The 21,954-nt window shown below is 34.4% G+C and overlaps 1 protein-coding gene across 2 annotated transcripts in view; it reads left to right on the forward strand.

Annotated features, from left to right (window-relative positions):
* Positions 1-21,089, forward strand: part of LOC126978796 (uncharacterized) — a 106,935-nt gene extending 85,846 nt beyond the window's left edge. For both annotated transcript variants that reach the window (XM_050827872.1, XM_050827873.1), the window contains 3 exons: positions 6,739-6,883; positions 13,986-14,102; positions 20,794-21,089. In XM_050827872.1, the coding sequence (XP_050683829.1) occupies positions 6,739-6,883; positions 13,986-14,102; positions 20,794-20,858 (327 nt within the window). In that variant the 3' untranslated portion in view covers positions 20,859-21,089. The remainder of the gene's footprint in view (positions 1-6,738; positions 6,884-13,985; positions 14,103-20,793) is intronic.
* The last annotated feature ends 865 nt before the right edge of the window (positions 21,090-21,954 follow it).

The raw sequence follows: 21,954 nt of genomic DNA on the forward strand, positions 1-21,954 counted from the left end.
GTACCGACATGGAAATACCGCGTTCGGAAATTCATTATTTAAAAACTCACTATAAAGCGTTATGTTATAATATATAAGGATGATCCTTAAGTCTGAGAAGTGTGGAGCAATACAGTTACAAATCACAACTCTCCTAAGATAATTAATGTCCTCGTATTGTTGAGAATTTTTGCTGTACTCAGAGTACTCGATAATTGACAATTGGGGCAATTCTGGATTGCACGACGGCAAATGAATCAATTTAATAAAGGGGTTCACTTGATTTAAAATAAGATCAAAAGTTCATATTTTTGGTATGGAGCGAGCCGCTATTTTTAATAATGTGACAAGGTGTTTCATTCGTTTCGCTACATAATCTAAGTTATCATAGAGGCCTCAGTGAGCCCTATGGTTTGTAGAGTTCAATCTGAAGTAGCAAGTTATTATTGTTCTTGTATAATACTCAAGAGTATTTTTACCAGAACTTTTGAACTATTATAATAATTTGTAGCTTTTATTATTAAATTATATTCTGCAATATTATTATAAATATTCATGTTTTGACATTACTTTTATACTAACCTTAAAGTATTTTAATACAATTATGCTTTGTTTTGAGGAATACATAGCAATTTAAAATGTTATACATAAGGGTATCAAGTATTAGTTTCGCTCCGTTTCACAAAATCAATTCGACGCGTGTGTCACGTCTTCATTTAACGTGTTAACAGCTCCTGAAGATGCCTCGTGTACACGCGAAACACGTGTCAATCTGATATCGTGAAAGCTCTTTGCTTTAGTAAGTAGCTGCTCATCTATGTGCTACATAGTATACCAGAAGATCACCAGCCGTCGGCCGTACTGTCGTCGGTCATTGATCAAGTAGTGAGTCCCTCTACAGTGTAGCGATTTAGGCATTTTGCTCTATTGGTATTCGTAGGTATACCAATAGAGCAAAATGCCTAAATCGCTTTTGCTATACCTACCCATGGGCCTCTGATGATTATTTTACACCCCGAGGAAAACGGCTCTTGGTTGCTTAAAGAATTCTATAAAATCTAATAATTAACTGTTGAAATATGTGTGTCGCTCAACCGATAAGTTTTACGTAACCGTGTCGTCTGGAAAGCCATGATGATGAGTAAGATGTAATTCTTTACGCACACCGAGCTCTTGTTTGTGGGGTATTAAATGAGACTGGCCTACACGCTCGGCTATCTAGCACTACTTCAAGCAAACTCGGCTATAGTCTACTAAAAGAGCGCGACCAGGCAGCTTTACTATACTAATATACAGCTCTTAATAAGGTGTGTCTATTAAATTACCTATGTAATTATTATTTTGTAGACATCTACACTAATTTATGTTTACCCTGTAATGTTGGTGGGAAATTAAAAGGCATAAAAAAGGCATTTATTTTCTCAAAATTGATTCCTTTAGAATTCTTTTTGATGTCATTTCTTATACTACTAGATACTACTACCGCTTCGGAAACAAATGGCGCTCTGAGAGAGAAGAAGCGGCGCAAGAAACTCTCCCAGCATTCTTTTTTTTTGCGCTCTTTTCAATAAAAATATACAATATTGTACAGTTGCTATAAAATAATCACAATCTAGTCCCAGGCTGTCCGATCATTTAGATATTCAGCAGTGGAGTAATAGGATTTACGACAGAGCCATTTTTTTATAAAACATTTAAATTTATTTATAGACAATGCCTGAACAGTGGCTGGGACTTTATTGTAGAAGTGTATACATTTACCCTTAAAGCTATTATGTATCTTATGAAGCCTACTAGAATTAGTTACAAGCAATCCCTTATTTCTAGTGTTATAATTGAAATTATAATATATAAATAAACATTTCCTGCATACTTCTTATAAATATACTTTGTAAATTTGGAACATAAATAGTGAGTAATAGTACTTTCAATTCCGTCGTGGGCTCATAAGCGTATACGTTTTTTGATTTATAACATGAAGCTCGCGAAACTCTTACCCACAGTAATTACGAATAAAATTAGCAAAGCCGTGAAACACATTTTCTATATACATTAGATTGTCAGTTCCGGGAAGTACTTGATTGATTAGCACGTCAGTAGCCATCAAGCCGGCTTAATACTAATGGCTTAGCGGCCCGACCAAAGTATTGTAACAATGTTGCAGGCAATTTGAGTCTTTGTGTGGGGTTGACAGGAATTACGTGGGTTTGTAAATGGTGGTATTGATTATATTGGCTGACTTATAAAGCTTGTCTCTGCTTTCTGGAAAGTTCATTCCACTATGTAATTGTGTCATATATATGAACATAGTTGAGATACATTGATTATTGTGTCCAAATATTAGTCTATAAAGAGTTACTAATTAAATATGGAATATTATATATATTATTAAAAAGAGCGCATAAATGCTGGAAGAGTTTCTTGCGCTGATTCTTCTTTCTCAGAGCGCCATTTGTTTCCGAAGCGGTGGTGGTGTTTGAATTAAGATCAAAAAGAATTCTAAAGGAATCAATTTTGAGAAAATAAATGTATTTATGCCTATATGATAGGTAAACCACCCATAGACAAAATTATCATGTCTATAGCAGCATATAGAGAGCATCGCTGGCTTAAAGGCTAGTGCCGTTGCCTCAGGCACGAGAGGCGCTGTTTTGAGCCCCGCCGGTCACACTTACAATGAGAGAAATCACTGCGTGTTTAATTGACGACTTGAGGGCGCGTAAACCACGCGCACAGGCCACGTCGAGTTGTGAGATATAGCCCGAGTATATCTAGGTGCAAATAACGTATTGATTGAAAAGCATTGACTGCAATCGCTGCGGAAGTTTTATTTCCGTTCTATTCGTAAAACGTCAATACGTTTAAATTACCAGAGTAATTTCCGTAGACAGGGGCGGATTATGTGTCAGAACTCGTCTATTCATTATGATGGCGTGAAACTCAAGATGATTGTCAGTTTTGATCCAATTGAACTGTGTGGTTTATTTGCAATTATGTTATGTTTAACCGTTATATAAAATTGGAGATTATATTGTTAATAAACAATCGGTATTCCTTTATCTTATTAATGTTATTTTAAATAATAGTCTATTAATTGCACCGTTTCAAATTATCAACCAGACTGAGGACTGAAAACAGGAGAATAAATGAAAATTTTAAATCATATAACAATTTAAATGTTAAATTTAAATTATTTTCCTTTTTATTATTATTTATTTTTTATTATTAACTAAGCTTTCTAAGTGCCAAAAACGTCTATCGTCAGTTGTATAATCTCATGGAATATTTCCTACGTAAAGAATGGGTAATGCATCGAGAAATTGTGGCAGTAGACATTGGACTTACACTGCTCTCTTTATCCAAAGAGAACTGGTGAAAACCGGTGATACTTAGTACTCAAGATCGCTTGAATGTATAGAGGGGAAAAGAGCTTCACCGTTTTAACAGGCTCTCTACGAGCCTGATGTAGACTCAATTTTGTCCTTGTCCTGGCTACGATTTGGTGACCTCATTGGGGAAACTTAAGGATTTGTCTATGCAATTGCTAATGAAGTTATCAAGACGAATAACTATCGAAAGTACGTCATGATAACCTTGTGAAATCTGAGATAGTCAAATTATCGAAGTACCTAGACCTAGCACATGAGGTTACAGATATGAGAGAGGTTGATGCAACAATAATTGTCACGATAGTGGTTTCCGTTATTGTTCTTATAGCAATGAGCCTCAACGATCATCTCAAGAGGCTCTCGCTAAATAACTGGAAGAAGGGTCGAATACAAAAGGTAGCTATTTTGGGAACGGCACGTATCGTGCGGAAGTACCTCAGTCTGTCGCCCTAACCACCGGTGGAATTGTAGTCAACCTACGCCAGTCGGACTCTATGTTTTATATTTATATTTTTTTTATATTTATATTGATAATAACAATAATTATGTTATAATTATAAATATAGGAAATAATATTTAGTTGTTATAAAGAATATAATAATAAATAATCTATTTCAGGCATTTCACCCATAGTACAAACAAAAAATGCCTTAAATTAGATTAAATAACTGAATTTACATTGATTTTAATTAATTTATAGATGAAATTAAAATAGATGTCATAAATACAATTAAGGAAAGAAAATAATTAATTTCTAAATAAAAATTAATATCCCTAGTCCGATACAAATCATTAATATTAAAATTAATTTAATAAATCATTAAAATGCTACCTTAATATACAAAACAGTTATTTTAAACCTAAATGAAATTGAATATCGAACAGTTATAACTAATTTTCGGAATTAATATCATTTAAAATATATATCGTCTCTTTTTTGCGTATATAAGAAGAGAGAGATAAAAAACATTTGATCACGAATTACTTATTGAGATGCCTTCTGAAAATGCGGGCCTCAACCTTATTCTTCTTTTTATGGTTTGTCCCAAATATATTCTTTTGTGTTAAATGCTGAGTCATAATATTATAGAGGCTGTAACTTTTGAAAGATTATGAATAGGTATTTTTCCTATACCTATTTTACAACATAGGTATATTTCATGTCAGACTCGCATTCAAGAATCGAGTTCAGATATTAATAATATAATTCTAAATACTAAAATAAACATAAATAATTAAAATATTATAATAGTATTTCATTTAGGGTGGAGAATATTGTGAGACATGAGCTTTTATGCTATTGTTAAAAATCAATTATTCAGTTTTATATCTTACTAAGTGTTTCTTACTTACGTTAGGTTGTCTGTATCTTGTATCTAAATATATAATATTAAATCATTTAAATGTATTTTTTATGTAATTGATCAACTCAAAAATAACTTAATCGATCATAAATAATCTAACACCAGTAGAAGTTTAATTTTCAACTAGTAATCTGTATTTTCTTGTTAAAACGGAAACGGAAATGAAGGTCAAAAAAATGCCCATGCTAATTGTTATTTGACGTGTGCTGAAAAACTATTGATGGTATGAAGAATAGGCTACATTTTATATAGATAACCAAGTCGAAGCGATATCTAGTCAGTAACTTAAAATATGAAATAGTAAAAATCAGTGTGTGTTTATTTACACGACAGAAGTGGGGCGGATTGTGTTATGTAAGTGTAAGGTTGAAATCTATGATAGTGTATAGTCAATGATTGAAACCATTTTAATAGTACGTCTTGGCTTGTTACTTGTTCTGTTGCTTATATTTTGTTATTCAGTATCTATATTTAGCTTTTTTCATATTCTACTAGCTGACCCGACAGACGCTGTTCTGTACATAATAAATAAAATAATGTTTTTTTATGAATTTGTCTGGTGTCGTAAAGAAATTATTTCACAGAAGAACTGTCAAACCGTGCGTCAATAAATTCTCTCATAGAAATTATAAATGGACACATCAAAGGAAAAACAAATTTGTTGTTTATTCCGAGCATTTTCCTATTTATCCACCTTTTAAACCTTCTCTGGACTTTCACAAATAATTCAAGACCAAAATTTGCCAAATCGGTCCAGCCGTTCTCGAGTTTTAGCAAGACTAACGAACAACAATTCACTTTTATATATAGAGATAGATTATTCTATATTTAGTCATTAATTATTTTGTTGTAAATCGTATCGTAATCGTTGTAGAACGTACGACACTCCACACAAACCGAAGTGGTTTATGGTACTCCATGCCTACGGTTACGGAGGTCTTTGTTCGGAACAAAAAACGGACACAAGTTAACTCTTACCTAGAGAACATCGAACTTGTGAGGATACAAATACTACTCTATTGTATTGTATTTTACTTTATGTTGCTGACAATAAAAGTACAAATATCATCTCTTCAATCATAAAGTAATATAAATAGTTATGAAGCAGGACGTTCAGCTGGTGGTAATTGATACGCCCTGTCCATTACAATGCAGTGCCGCTCACGATTCTTGAAAAGCCCAAAAATTCTGAGCGGCACTACAATTACGCTCGTCACCTTGAGACAAGATGTTAAGTCTCATTTGCCCAGTAATTTCACTAGCTACAGTGCCCTTCGCACCGAAACACAGTAATGTTTACACATTACTGCTTCACGGCTGAAATAGGCGCCGTTGGTACCCATAATCTAGCCGGCATCCTGTGCAATGGAGCCTCCCACTGGTAAATAGTGGTTCTCAAACTATTTTCGTGTCAAACAACGCTGTATATGTACTTGCTATATAGATGTGAGCGACATGATATCAGCATGCGTCAGTATGTCATATATTATATAGTGACGTTACCTTAGGCCATCTTGGGAAGGGAATACCAGGCGGAGTATATTAAAAAAAGGCATTTATTTTATCATAATTGATTTCTTTAGAATTCTTTTTGTCATTTCTAATGTATAGTACACCGCTTCGGAAACAAATGGCGCTCTGAGAAAGAAGAAGCGGCGCAAGAAACTCTCCGAGCATTATTTTTCTGCGCTCTTTTTAATGAAATATATAATATTAAACTGTCATTGCTATTGCTATAAAATAATCATTATCTAGTCCCAAGCTGTCGGATAACTTAGATATTCAGCTGTGGAGTAATAGGATTTCCGCCAGAGCCATTTTTAATAAAACATTTAAATTTATTTATAGATAATGCCTGAACAGTGGCTGGGACTTTATTATAAATTTTTACATTTACCCTTAAAGTGTATGTGAGTGTATATGTATCTTATGAAGCCTACTAGAAATAGTGATTATTATGCCATAGTCCAGTGGAGAGTGAGATTAAAATCGAACAAATGTCACAGTTGGCCGCTGTGCAGTACACAGCGACGGCTCAGCAAACAACCACCACCAGTTCAGCTCCAAGTGGTCGCCGACGATCAGCTCCGAGACCGCTGCCGAGCCGCTGCGATCCAGAAGAGTTCTCTGAAGCACCTACTAGGACCATCAGTAAGTTGCAACTTGGATATTTTTTAAACTTAAGAGTTTTATAATGTTTCTATTTATCATCTATCTATTTCTATTTATCCGGTGTCTGATTTTTATAATTCTCCACCCACCCGACTCTCTTAGCGGCCGTTTTCAATAACCTATCTATCCTTAGTTTATCTTACTAGAGGGAGATATATCTATTCTTTTACGCTTACTTACATCTCAATAACCTATCAATTGATAACATTCGAATATAACTAATAATATAAACTATATTAGACATAGCTATGCATAGATAAGTTCTTGTCATTAAACGGTAATAGCAATATATCCGTAACTAGAGATACGTTATTGAAAAAGGCCATATATCATTTACGGCCGTTCTCAATCTCAGCCAAAAATCGTAACTATCGTTGATTTTTCTGTCCCAATGAACTTATCGACGGTAACTAACCTTATCCATACACGCGGTCTGTCAATGGGACGATGTATAGCTTACCAGCGATAGAAAGAATGACTTATCGGGTATATTGGGAGAGCTTCATATTATTGACTGCTAATTACTGACAGTAGAAGGTGGAAATTGATGTCTATCCGTAGATAGTATCCGTTAAACGTGTAGATAGACTATGACAGCTGTGAAAACTTCGAAAAGAATAGCCTTTAGAACCAATGCTAACCTTTATTTACCTAACAAACACACACAAAGGTGCACAAAGTGCACGCACTCTTAACTAATATTCCTGGTCTAGACGTATAAATTCATAAGCCGACTCTAATAAAGTTAAAACTAAAATTAAAATTTGGTTGAACTCTTTCATAGCCAAGAAGCGTAAAATTGTTTCATGCCATTTAGAACAAAAGATGTATATCCCAAATTCAGGACAGGTCACTCTACAGAAAATATGTAACATTTTCTATTGCTAAATTTTAACCAAAAACACACCAGCAATTAAATAAATATATAAAATAAAACAACTATAATTATTGTAAATATTTGAAATTAAAAATAGTTACTCGTTATTATTTATGTCTAAAAATATTATAGTAATCTATATACCTTACGGCCACAACCACAGCTTGTTTCCCGGGCTACTTAAAAAGTGCATAGACATTTATTTAAAACCGACAACTTCATTCTAATCCAAGTCTAATCTAGTGTTGATCACTTCTATCTATTCATCATCCTTAAAGGCCGGCAATGTGATTTCTTTGGTGTTGCAAGAGAATTTGGTAGTGATTACTTAACACCAGGTGAACCGTACGCTCGTTTGTGCTCCTTTTCCATAAAAAAAAATGTCTTCTGGTACAGTTAGTAACTTATATAAGTAAAGCGTACGGGTAACGCTGGTTAGTCCAGGTTTTCCATAAAAAATATCTAATATTAAAACAAGAGATACAGGAATATATCCATTTACGGAAGATCACATTTCAAATTGAAACGTTTTCGGATTAATGATGTGAAACGTCTAATGCGGTGGGATGGACCGGCTGTTGGCGACACGTAGCTACAAAGCTCTTAGCCGCGGCAAACTTGAGTTATTTTAGTTTAAATTATAAGGTTTTTAATATTTAGTATAGTTTTTATTATATATAGGTATTATAAATATGTAAAAAGGAATTTTTATTTATTTATTTAAAATATAATGTAGTATACATCTAAAAGTACAATATGTGTTATAGTTAACACATAAACATCGTGAAGCTTATCTGTGTGTGTTAGTCGCTTAAAATTAAATTACATAAATACTTAAAAAGAAACGAACAATTTTCAATAGGAGTTACTACATCATAAATCGTATCGTAAATAATTTAGTGAAGTATATAATACTATATTAAATATTTAAATAAGTATTACTTCTATAATATTTTTCTTCAATAACAAATCTAATTATATTGTTTTTAATTATATGCCTAATAAGTTTCATTTAATAATCCATCTTACCGTGCATTACATTATGCAAAATATGATTTAAAGCATTTTGGGTTACTGAGCTTCGTAAAAATATTATCCCGGCTGAGGTGAAATTAATGATTTTGCAATTGGTATGTACAACCGCTATGTACTCGTATAACCCTCTATCCTTGACAATTATATCAAATTTAAACATATCAAACTTAAATTACTACAAGTATGCATTTATGCGAAATATTCAAAACAATATATATTTGTATAGTAATCATTTCATATGTACTTGAAGCTTTATGAAACTGAATAATTTGAAGTTGAATAAACAAAATTGTAGTTATTGCCTTAGGTTATTGCATAAGGATGATATTCATCTAAGTGCATTCCCCCATTTCGAGCTAAAACACTATTAAATTTGAAATTTAAAAATAACAATGGCGTGAATACGTAGAATAAACAGTTTTACAACTACAATGTTTCATTACAATTATAAAAACATTGAAAACATAGTGTGTATGAACTCCGATAAAGTAACTGGTTAGCTCTGTTTATTTGATTACATTGTTTTCTTCATAAATACTATGATATCTACTACCACTACTACTGTAATGGTGCTACAACCTATTTGGACTTAGCCTGGACAAGAAAGAGCCTCCAGTTGATCCTGCTCTGCAATTATCACTTCCATCTTGTGATTCCCAAGGCTTGAAGATTCAAAGCTGTCTGGCCACCAATGTTTTGGCCTGCTGAGGTTTTGCCGACCGCCAGGATTACCTTCTAAAAGCCTTCGCAGTATTCTCTAATCCCACCCAAGGCAACCAACCTCTCAAGCTACTTGTACCGTTTTCTCCACTTCCCGTCTTTCCGTATGGCGCCTCAGATTGTTCTGAGGATTATTTATTTATATATTATAAAGAAGATTATTATCCATGTTTGTCCGGGCTTTTTTGCTGAATTCGCAAATAGTGTAAATAAAGCAAATAGTATCAGTATTCTTGGCCATTGTGCGTTTACCGATAAAAATTCAAACTTTGTCGTATTCCCTTCATTTGAGTAATTTTCTAACTGAATTGAAGTATCTACTGTCTCCCCCTAATGAGTACATCAAGTTTTTTAGAGGCCCATACCACAAACTCTTCTGTGAAAGTGACCACGGAACTGAACGTCGCTCGATATGTCGACGCCAAGTATGCCGATACAGACCGTGGCAGTTAGATTGATTTCGAATCGAGAGGATACGACAAACGAAGACGTTTTAGCAATGACTGCACAAACTTCTGTGGTCTTAAATAAATTCTATAGGGTACTACTTCCAACAAATTTATGGTGAGTAGTAAGTAATGTCTCAAAAGTAAAGGGAAAATATAAAATGAACATGGCGAAAGCGGTACTGTCAGTTGTTGTTCAACTGGTATAGTAAGAGCTGGCGGTTAACAATGCCTTCCATGACTTTGGAGTAATAGCAATAGGCCTTTAGTGAGCCGAATCCGAACTGAATATTTTTTTGGATCGAATGGACAAGAGCTGACTTCCAAGAGCCCGTGACTACGCTTTCTGAACCTGAATGTTAGACTAAACGCGTTAGCCCCGGCATCAACGCGTAAAAGTTCGAAACACGATGGAAAAATGACATCCACATCCGAAAAATCCAAAAGTTTTTACGTACAGAAGAGAAAGCTCGCTGAACAGTTTTTTGTCTGAACTGCACTTCAGGCGTAGAGATCTGACACCGCGGGATAGTGGGTGGGATTTTTTCCGTACAGACCATACGCCAAATCCAAAATTATGCCCAGTTCACCCTGCGTAGTCTGTTATGCGGGTTATGTTATATCCTATGGCATTCGGCATTGTGCCCGTTGAAGTCTTCCACTGCTTTTGGGACCTGTACTCACATGAATAGATGCGGACGTGGTCCTCCAAATCTAGCCAGACAGTAACAGGTCCTTACCCTCAAAATTGCCGAGACGGTGACTCTCTAACAGACATACCTCTGCAGAAGGCAAAATTATGCCCAATTTGGTACCCGGGGTGCTTTAAATATCGCTCGGTCGAGATGTCGCATCTCCGTTAAGCACAAGGCAACGCCGGCTGTGGAGTCTCAAAGTAGTGGTGGTCGATATTTTAATTGAAGTGGATTTCCCAAATGTTCCAACAGTTCACATTAAGTGGGGTGCTCTGTCTTGATACCTAGTTTCTCCTCGGATATGCGCGGGGAGGGATTCTCTGTGGGAGACTCTGGTAGAACTAGTACCCTCCCTCCTCTGTGAGGATCACTGATATATTCTGGTGGAGAGACGGGAGTCCATCACGCGACCTTCTTCGACACTAACCTATGCGAAACATAGTTGTACTAGGCCGCTATTTCACACCGGTTTCCTGTGCAAGTATGATACTCTTACTTCGGACGAGTGTTGCCCGTTTATACTATCATCATAGCATGGCAGCGTGACTCTCCCACTTCTAAAAGCCCTTACTCGCCTCTTACGACATCATCGTGCCTGGGAATCCCATATACTTTTACGCCCTGGGAAAGCACAGTCCAAAATATATCTCTAAATAGACATATTATATGGTATTATGATTATGATTTATCATTTACTATTCATACTTTACTATACTACTTTACATACGTACATTACATACATAGAATATTTTTATATGCATAATATTTTTATAAAATATAAATGTTAAAGTTATCTATAGGGGCTTAAAATTAATATTTTCCATTAAATATGTCCCGGAGTGAAATTATTAATCGAATTCAATGAACGTACAACCGATTGATTTATAGACACTTCGGACGAATAAAATGGCGTGCTATGAGGCTCCAAATACATTATTGGATATCAGCTATTGTTATATGGGCTGAATAAGCAATAATCCACAATCTCCGCTTAATATTTTTCCATCTTGCTTTTACTGCAAATGTAATTTCGATAAAAATTTACAGTTTTATTCGAGTGTAATCCTATTAATATTTAAAGTATAAAACTTATTTTCTTACATATTTGCTTTTTAGTCTGCCGTTCATTTTTATTGTATTATAATTGTCATACATGGATACCAAGACTCAGACTGAGCTCAGAACACTGAACAAATCCTATCTCTTGGTTCAGTTCATCTTGACCGTTTCGCCGCCCGCGCCGTTAGATAATCTCTTTGATAAGTCTTGTCTTAAGGAAGGATCATAATATTATGAATTACAAAACAAGTCTTATAATTATATTAACAATATCACCTATTATTGAAAAACTAAGTACATGGGCATGAAATTAAAGAAAAGAATTTCTGTACGTCCGTATTCCGTTCTGTACAACAAGCTACAGAGTAATGCACAGCAAGCAACAGAGTAAGCTAGGTACTTTTATAGCGGTGGCGTGAAGAAGTAAAATAAAAATGATAGTTGTCACTCTTACTGTACGTTGACATTTTGACAACCTATTTTCTTTACGATTAACATTTGCATATTAAAATAAAATAAACCAACTATGATTACCTTCAATTAAATTAAACAATCGTAAATATATATATATATATATATATATAATAATATAGACGCACGCAGTTTTTACACAAATTATCTTGCCCCAAGTTAAGCATATATAGCCTGTGTTATGGGTTACAAGACAATGATATATTTAATACAATATACTTACTTAGACATACATATAAACATACTTAAATACATTTAAACATCCATGACTCGGAAACAAACATCCATATTCATCATATAAATGCTTGCACCTACCGGGATTCGAACCCGGGACCTCTAGCTTAGTAGGTAGGAACGCTAAACACTCAGCTATACAGGTCGTCAAAATATATCATCGTTCTAAAGTTATGAAGCCACATTATTATGATTGTATCTTGTAGAACCTTAAATAATACTTTTAAAGAAATGAGATGGTGAGCAACGAAATATATAGCGTCGCCTGCATTTCTTCAAAAGTATTTAATTAAAATTCTAGAACATAAAAACATGATACATGATAATAATATAGCGATGCAATATTTAAGGCTTTTAATTTAATTTCTTTCGTAATATACCTATATGTATACAAGGTACCTATTATCTGACGGCGGTGAAACGGTTAAGCTGAACTGAACCAACTTATAGTTTTTTTTAAGTGTTATAAGTCTTTGTACCTGTAATCGTCGTGTCCCTCGTAATAGTAACTACTTTTTTATGCTGCTCGTATTACATATACTCATACGTATATAAGCAAATATATGTAAATCTAATATAAGTATAAAATTCTCGTGTCACAGTGTTAAACCTTGAACTCCTCCGAAACGGCTTGACCGATTTTCATGAAATTTTGAGTGCATACTGGGTAGGTCTGAGAATCGGACAACATTTATTTTTCATCCCCCTAAATGTTAACGGTGGTCCACACGAATTTTTTTTAATTTTTTTGACATTTTTTTTTTAAATTTGTATGATTATGAGTCAGCATTAAAAATACATACAACTTCAATTTTTCACCCATCTACGATCAACAGTTACTTTTGTATCGCGATTTTAATATCGGCAATACAACGTTTGCTGGATCAGCTAGTATAAGTATAAAATTCTCGTGTCATGGTGTTAAACATCGAACTCCTCCGAAACGGCTTGACCGATTTTCATGAAATTTTGAGTGCATACTGGGTAGGTCTGAGAATCGGACAGCATCTATTTTTCATCCCCCTAAATGTTAACGGTGGTCCACAAGAATTTTTTTTTTAATTTTTTTGACATTTTTTTTAAATTTGTATGATTATGAGTCAGCATTAAAAAATACATACAACTTCAAATTTTCACCCATCTACGATCAACAGTTACTTTTGTATCGCGATTTTAATATCGGCAATACAATGTTTATACTTTCTTAAAACAATAGCCGTATTAAGTAACTTATAAGTGTAAAATTAAAATGTATGCATAATATATTCTTTCATAAGATCACCTAAAAGTAAACAAAAACCTTCGTTACAACATTTTGATGTTGGTAGTAATTAAAAATAAGTGGCATGCCTGAGAACAATGTTTTACTTTTTAGTAACCTTGTTTAACTTTATAGTATTCCATATTGTGCAATCGATAGGGTGGACCACTATACTAGTAATCTTCGATTATTGCTAACTATATCAAAATTGTAAAATAAGGTTCGATAAGTTTATATATAAAATACTATTTGATTGTGTGCTAATATTATAAATTACCAACAGCGTCTGTGCTTTCCAAGCCGAATCGATCTGCGGTGAAAAAACATGTCCAGTTTCCAGACGAGCAAAGCTGTGTCGAGGATCCAGCTGAAGATATCGAAGATAATGAAGAAAAATCTTGTAAGTTCTTTACCATATACATTCCAATATCATTATAAAATAATTAGAGTAATGGTGAATATTTTTATTTTACTTTCATGTAGAAGAAATGATAATGTACATATATCCATAGCTCAAAATAATATACTGGCTTATTAGTAATTTGAAGTATCCCGACATGGGATGGGTTACTAAGGGTTAATTTTTTTTTAAATGAATGATTCACAAAATTATGTAACTAAAAATTAAATTTTGACATTATCGTTTAATATTAATCTATATATATAAAAGAGAAAGTATGTTTTTATGTTGCCTAATAACTCCTAAACTATTCGACCGATCTCAATGAAATGATTTGTAATAGATTTGTTGAAGCTCAAGGAAGGTTTACATATATAATTTATATGGCAAAACAACGTTTGCCAGGTCAGCTAGTTAAATATATAAATAAAATAAAGATGTAAAACTAAAATTTAAAGGATGAAGAGTCGACGATTTGATTTACGAAAACGTATACTGTCCTAATTAAAAACTTCAAGGAGACAAGTATTCCAATGAAAGAGTCAGCGAATCTTTGAATAGTTACGGAATGAAAATCTGATTACCCAGATTCACGTAAGCATTGCGAAGATTAAAGTACCATTTTCAATCACATTGAATAATTATCTACGCTATTTCATTCAGGGTATTTAATTATTAAATGACTTAAACTTATTTCATTACTATATAATATGAATTATTTTGCTACAATACCTATATCCATAACCGAAATATTAGTATCGACTTATTTACAAAAGCCAATCGACAATTTGCTTCCCGCGAAAACTTTTGTCATTTTAAATTGTATTTTTTTTTACTTTTTTTGCAATTTATTAAATTAATTAATTAAAAAGTTAAAGTTTATGACTTAATGAAAAATAAGGCCGCTAACAGAACTCAACATCAATTATTTTACGTGCTAAAACACACTTTTCCAGTAATGCCTTATCAATTAATATTAATGTACTAATGTTCAATTAATATTACTATAGGTTTTATACCCGATCTGGCCATAAGATCCGTTACAAATTTAAATGACTATATTTTTATGTCGTAAAGTAATCTTATCTATTTATTAATTCTCAGCAATATAAAAATTATATTAAAGCTTTGGCTGCAAGTATATAAACTGTCTGGCCACTTACTGATATTGTTTTAAGTGACTCGATGAAGACGTATCGTTTAGAGCAATTGGGTTCAGATCTAGGCTGGATGTGGTCCAGTCTTCAGCTCTTTTAAAATCTGGTGCTGACTTCCAGCCAAGCTTGGATAGTTATATATAGATACCAGTGGGAGGCTCCTTTGGACAGGATGCCGGCTAGATTATGGGTACCACAAAGGCGCCTTTTTCTGCGGTGAAACAGTAATGTGTAAGCAGTACTGTTTTTCGGTGTGAAGGGCGCGGTAGGTAGTGAAATTACTGGGCAAATGAGAATTAACATCATATGTCTCAAGGTGACGAGCGCAATTGTATTTCGACGACCTGTATAGCCGAGTGGTTAGCGATCCTACCTCTCAAGCTAGAGGTCCCGGGTTCAAATCCCGGTAGGTGCAATCAATTATATGATGAATATCCATATTCATCTAATCTATAATCTATAAAAATCCATGATTCGGAAACAAACACCCAAATTTGTTTCCGAGTCATGGATTTTTATATGTATTTATGTATGTATATGTGTATGTTTATATGTATTAATGTATGTTTAAGTAAGTATAATGTATTAAATATATCGTTGTCTTGCAACCCATAACACAGACTATAAATGCCTAATTTGGGGCAAGATAATATGTGTAAAAAGTGTGTTCTTATAAAAAGAAGGGCGGTGTAGCTAGTGAAATTACTGGGCAATTGTAGTGCCGCTCAGAGTTTTTGGTTTTTTCAAGAACCTTGAGCGGCACTGTAATGAGCAGGGTGTATCAATAACCATCAGTTGAACGTCTCGCTCGTCGCGTCCCGTATAGTCGCATCGCGTCGCAGCGCGTTATTGTATCGCGTCCTGTATAACAAAAAAAAAGGTTCGTGCCTTGTGACAATAAAAATACACCCCTACTAAAGCATGACCACTCATGAAGCTTCTTTGGAATTATGAGCGTACACATTGCCATTTTGCTTTATATCATGCTGTTCAATTATTGTAAAAATTTTAACACCCCATTCTATTATTGAAATTAAAATAATGATTAATATTAACCTCGAAAAATGTGTATATTGGCGGGAAATTAACGAAGCTTCTAAGATAAAACGCGTTCCAAGTTTAAATTAAAACAATAAAAATAAAAATAAATTCCGATGTTATAATTGACGTTGAAGTTATAATAGACTCACAATCGCATATTAAAAGGTCGATAAAAATATCCGAGATTTTAGAACTTATACAGATAACACCAGAGTATTCATTCAAATTAGCACCTTATTTCGTGACAGTAATGTTCAAAGTCTATTGTATAAACCTCTGCCTAATATACGCGTAGGCAGAGTTTTGCTTCAGGCAATTTCTGAGCGTGATTATTAGTGTAGTTTTTTATTGTATTTGATTTTTTTGGTAAGACTATATAGGTTTATAACAAAGTTACTGGAAATTATCGCAAACTCTGAAATGCAACTCTGATACATTAACAACAAATTTGTTTTGCGACTATTGTCGACTCGTAATGACTTTCCTTAGATATTTATTTTTATTTTTAGTATTTAAAAAAGCTTGAGCTATATGTCTCGTGAAAGTTTTATTCATTAGATAGTAGAGTTAATATTACTCGCCAGTTGTAGCTACAAACTACGAAACGTTCAATGATACCCGTATGTATAATGATTAAGGATATCCTTTTGAAATGATTCTAAATCGTATACACTAATTTAAATAATTACAAAAACTTTTATAAGAATTTTTTTAATAGATTAGTAAATAAATTCTTTATTGACATACAGAACAATACAAAAATAAAATCCATAATTAAATGACGACAAAAGGGAAAGGCTCAGCTTCATCTGACATGGGATCATGGATTCATGTTTCTAAGCAGCGCTGTTTTTCAGGCATCCCCTCCTCCCTAAGGTGTAGAGTGGGAGTGGATGTATTTAGTCTCATGTATTTATGCATGTTTATCCATTTAAAGTATATTATATGTTTAGCTTTAATGAGAGCTATAACTACAAGGAAACTTACAAAAACGACTACTAAACTACAATTTAGATTTGAAGAAAACGGTAATGGAAACCTGTGGACGTCCAACTACGTTATATAGCTGCCAAAAACAGGGGTTTTTACCAAAAAAGCACAACTATTTATTAGTCAGCGTGGAATGGAAAGAAGCATGCTAAAATTAAGGAAAATTAATATGGTACACAGTCAGAAGATAACAAAGGAAAGCAAAACTAACTGATGCCTTAAATCAAGCATTAAAACTAAAGTGGCCATGGATGGACCATTCAATCCTGCCATAACGTGGAAGGGACTTTTAGGAAAGAGAAACGTGCGTTATTATAGAGCGTATAAAAGGTGAACCAATGAGATTATAGAGATTGGCAGAACTAACGGCTAAAGAAAGCAACGGAGAAGGCCTTTACCCAACTGGGATCCGTTTGAAAATTACGAACTAGAGTAACATATTAACGTAACTTAACTAACTAAAATAAATAATTACAAGTAATCATCTACCGTACTAACACTAAAGTGTAAAATAAAACAAATGGATAATTTATAAAAAAGGCTTTTTTTATATTAAGTAACAATTAATTTATTATTATTATTATTTTATTATTTATTATTTATTAACAATTTATACGTCAATTTCAGAAATCCGAGAGTTTTATTTGTTTAGAAGGAAATAATTCAAAAGAGATTACCCACATATTGCTCTTGATATACCATTTCAAATCCGCTTAAACCGGCGCGCTTCTTCACGTTTGCAAATGCAATATTTAATATGAAGTCTGAGTTTCGGTATACTTTACCATCGCAAACGTTTGAATGAATAGCGTAAATCCACAAATGCGATTATTCCTTTCAAATTCCTTTAAATATCACAATGAACTTCTTACAGCGACGATCACATATAAAGATTTTCTTTCCATAAAAAGTTTCAATTAGTGATTTCCCATATTCGCATTATTTAAATAGCAAACGTACAAACTTGCGCAGGCTTGACGACTTTCAGCCTCCCGAACAATCCGGATTCCGAAAAGGCTTTAGTACCATAGACCACATACATACGCTGCTTTAGGTTATATAGAAGACAGAGGAGTATAATCAGCCACCATGCTTAGCTTTCGTGGACCATGAGAAAGCCTTTGATTCGATCGAGACCTGGGCAGTGCTTCAGTCTCTCCAGGGGTGCCACATTGATTACCGATATATCGAAGCGTTGAAGTGTGTGACTTGGCGATGTCATATCGCCCAAGCTATTCCCCGCTGCGTTGGAAGATGTCTTTAAGCTTCTGGACTGGAACGGACTAGGCATCAACATCACCAGCGAATACATCACTCACCTTCGATTCGCAGACGATATCGTAATCATGGCAGAGATCATGGAAGACTAAAGCCATATGCTTGATGGCCTCAATACAGCTTCCCAAGGAGTAGGTTTTAAAATGAACATGGACAAGACGATGATCATGTTAAATGTCCATGTCGCACCTACTCTCATAACAATTGGGAACTGTACTCTCGAAATTGTCGAGTAAGTCTACCTCGGTAAAACAATCCAGTTAGGCAGGTCCAATTTCGCAAAAGAGGTCACTCATCGAATCGAACTCGGGAAGCTTCGTAAAATCTTCTCGTCCCAAATACCACAGTGTCTGAAGTCGAAGGTTTTCAACCAGCGTGTGTTGCCAGTTACGGTACGCAGACGTGGTCGCTAACTATGGGCCTTATGAGAAAGCTCATGGTCACTCAGAGGGCAATGGAGAGGGCTATGCTCGGAGTTTCCCTGCGAGATCGAATCAGAAATGAGGAGAACCGTAGGGGAGCCAAAGCTACCGACATAGTCCAAGTGATTGCGAAACTGAAGTGGCAGTGGGCAGGGCACATAGTTCGATGGACAGATGGCTATTGGGGCAGTAAAGTCCTCGAATGGCGACCACGTACCGGAAGACGCAGTGTTGGTATGCCCCCCACAAGATGGACTCACTATCTATTCAAGATCGCCAGAATACGATGGATGAGGACAGCGTAGGACCAATCGTCGTGGAAATCTTTGAGGGAGGCCTTTGTCCAGCAGTGGACGTCTTCCGGCTGATGATGAAACGTACAAACTTGGTTCTATTCAAATATAAAAACGCATTAACAGTTCAACTTTTCTCAGCGTTTTTTTTTAAATTTTAATAGCAAGTTTATGCCTTTTAGGCCTTTTCCTTTACCATTGTTAGGACCGCCGAGTCTACCTGAACGAGATAGATACAGTCAGCTGTTTTGTCGCTGTATTTAGCATATTCAATGAAAACGTAATAATTGTCATTATTCATTTAATGGTACGTAACAATAATTATTTTAACAATCAGTTTACATTGTGAGGTTGGTGTGTGTAGTTAGTGGTATATCATATTATGATATAGTGCCCTAAAAAACATATTCATAGTCCAATTCCAAGAATTCAGGTTTTATTTTTAAACATGTTTTCTCTGTTTATCATACTGTTATGCTTTGGTTCACTTTGTTCTTCTGTCTTGCCTTGCTTCATCAGTGACTGTGTCTGTTATCGTACTTCAAAGGCGTCTTTGGAGAGCAAAACTTAATCATCTGGAAATATAGAACAAATATTTCTTCTAGGACTGTTATACAAACTTGGACAATAAGGGAGCACTCGAGGCTCGAGTCGAATATTATTGAAGACTTGCTTTTCTTATTTAATATAACATGTTCGATTGCAATCTTAAAAAAAAGGATATTTGATTTAAGCACCGTGGAAACAGTTTTATGCATTTAACAAAAAGCTATGTTTTGATATAGTCACTTAAATTTTTATTCTAAAGTAGTGGACCCGGCAGAAGTTGTCCCGTACCGATGGTATGGAAAAAGCTTTTCTTGATAACGCTCTCTTAACCCTTTGAGATATAACAATATAAAGTATGGTGGAGTTGTGTATCTTATATAGTTCTACAGAAAAGTCCTGGATGGCATATGACTGTCTCTTAAAGATGAGATACTATATTCATTTTAATACTTTAAAAAATTGGCAGTTATAAAGCGGTAATGTAAGACATGTTTACACAAATATTAATCGATATTAATCTTTATCATTTTAATAGGAATAGATATTTTACTCTTTTTCACCACATAATTTAAATGATTATTATATATTTGGAGTGCCTACCTAATCTTGATATCGCTCGATGCGATACGGCACTCCCCCGCACAGTGTTGCGGACACACAAACAAGGAACGGTATTTGAAGGGTTACATCAATCAGAAATACGTTTTATTTCACTTTTAACTAATTACATTAAAAAATACATCTTTCCAAAGGCTCTACATTATTCCTGAATCGAAAAAATTCCAATCATATTTATTTTCTATTGACAGAACAGCGTCAGTCGGGTTGAAATAAAAACTACCTTATCTCCCAAGTTGGATCAAACAAGTAAAGTTTGATTTAAATAAGTAGTTTAGGTCAGACGAGATGTTGTTCCAATATGAGTCAAATTTACTAATAGCTTTCCTCAATGTTTGTTTAGCTTCCCGAGTGATCAGCTCGCTGTGGATGGAGCTGGAAACGGAAGTGCCTCCACCTGAGCGCTGACGTCGACGTAGCGAGCAGTACTACCGGCCAGTGAATCGCGCGCGCATTGAGCGTCGCAAGATGTCTGCCGCTGGTATACCGCCCGCGCCCGTCGAACAATCTGACATACAGGACTCATCATTGTAATCATTCTTAGGCATCAAGGATTGCGAATGCCGAAATATAACTCTTCAGAAGCTATGGTGACATACCTTAGAGAAGTTGTAAATTAAGTTTATTAATTATTATTTTATGAAGATTACTTTATAAGTATAAATTAATAGTTAGTTACCATTTTACTCGTCTATTTAATTAACGCTATTGGCTTTTTTGTGGTAAAATTGTCTCAATTAAAAGGTTATTTAATTAACTGTTGTTGTATTGAAAGGCTTATGTCACGAATTTTCCATCTATATAAAGCGTTTACTAAAATTTACAAATCGCTGAGAAAATATAATGAAGATTATTTTGATTATACTCTGTATTATTATATAAATCATTATATTATCTTATGAAGTCTTTACACTATGTTGTTCTTCCACTTAGATACTCGTAAGTATACTTACATTTGTATATATAGTTATTTTCTTATTTATGTAATTATGTACTTTATTGTGAAATATACAGACACTTCTTTGCAGAAAAGTTAGTTAAATGAATATACATATAGTATTTTTTCTTATCTTATTAATATAATAACCACTATTGCAGAAAGTTGCTTCTGGAAAGGTTGTACCATATTATTATGAACGTTTTCTATTCTTTGTCTCAGAGCTGACGAAGTACAGTTCTAGCAAAAAGTTTCATTCCACTTCGGCTCACTCGGCGCTGATGTGGTTTCCGCGGCGTTGACCTGGTATGGTGGTGAGCTAGATATCTACTACCAGCGGTGGTATCCATCCCCTGCAGGGGGTGGTAGCTGACTAGAGTGACGGTCTTCTTGAACAAAACTGATGGTATGGCCCTGGCTGAGGGTAGTTTTAAAAATATAACTCTTTAACGACAAGCGAGAGACAACAAGCATGAGTAAATTGCAGTACGGTTGGCAATCCATCCATTTCAATCGGCACTTTATTATTCAGATTGCAAGGCATGCACGTTAGGTTGGGACTATCTT

The sequence above is a fragment of the Leptidea sinapis genome, chromosome Z (assembly GCF_905404315.1).
Source record: "Leptidea sinapis chromosome Z, ilLepSina1.1, whole genome shotgun sequence".
In the NCBI taxonomy this organism is placed as follows: Eukaryota; Metazoa; Arthropoda; class Insecta; order Lepidoptera; family Pieridae; genus Leptidea; species Leptidea sinapis.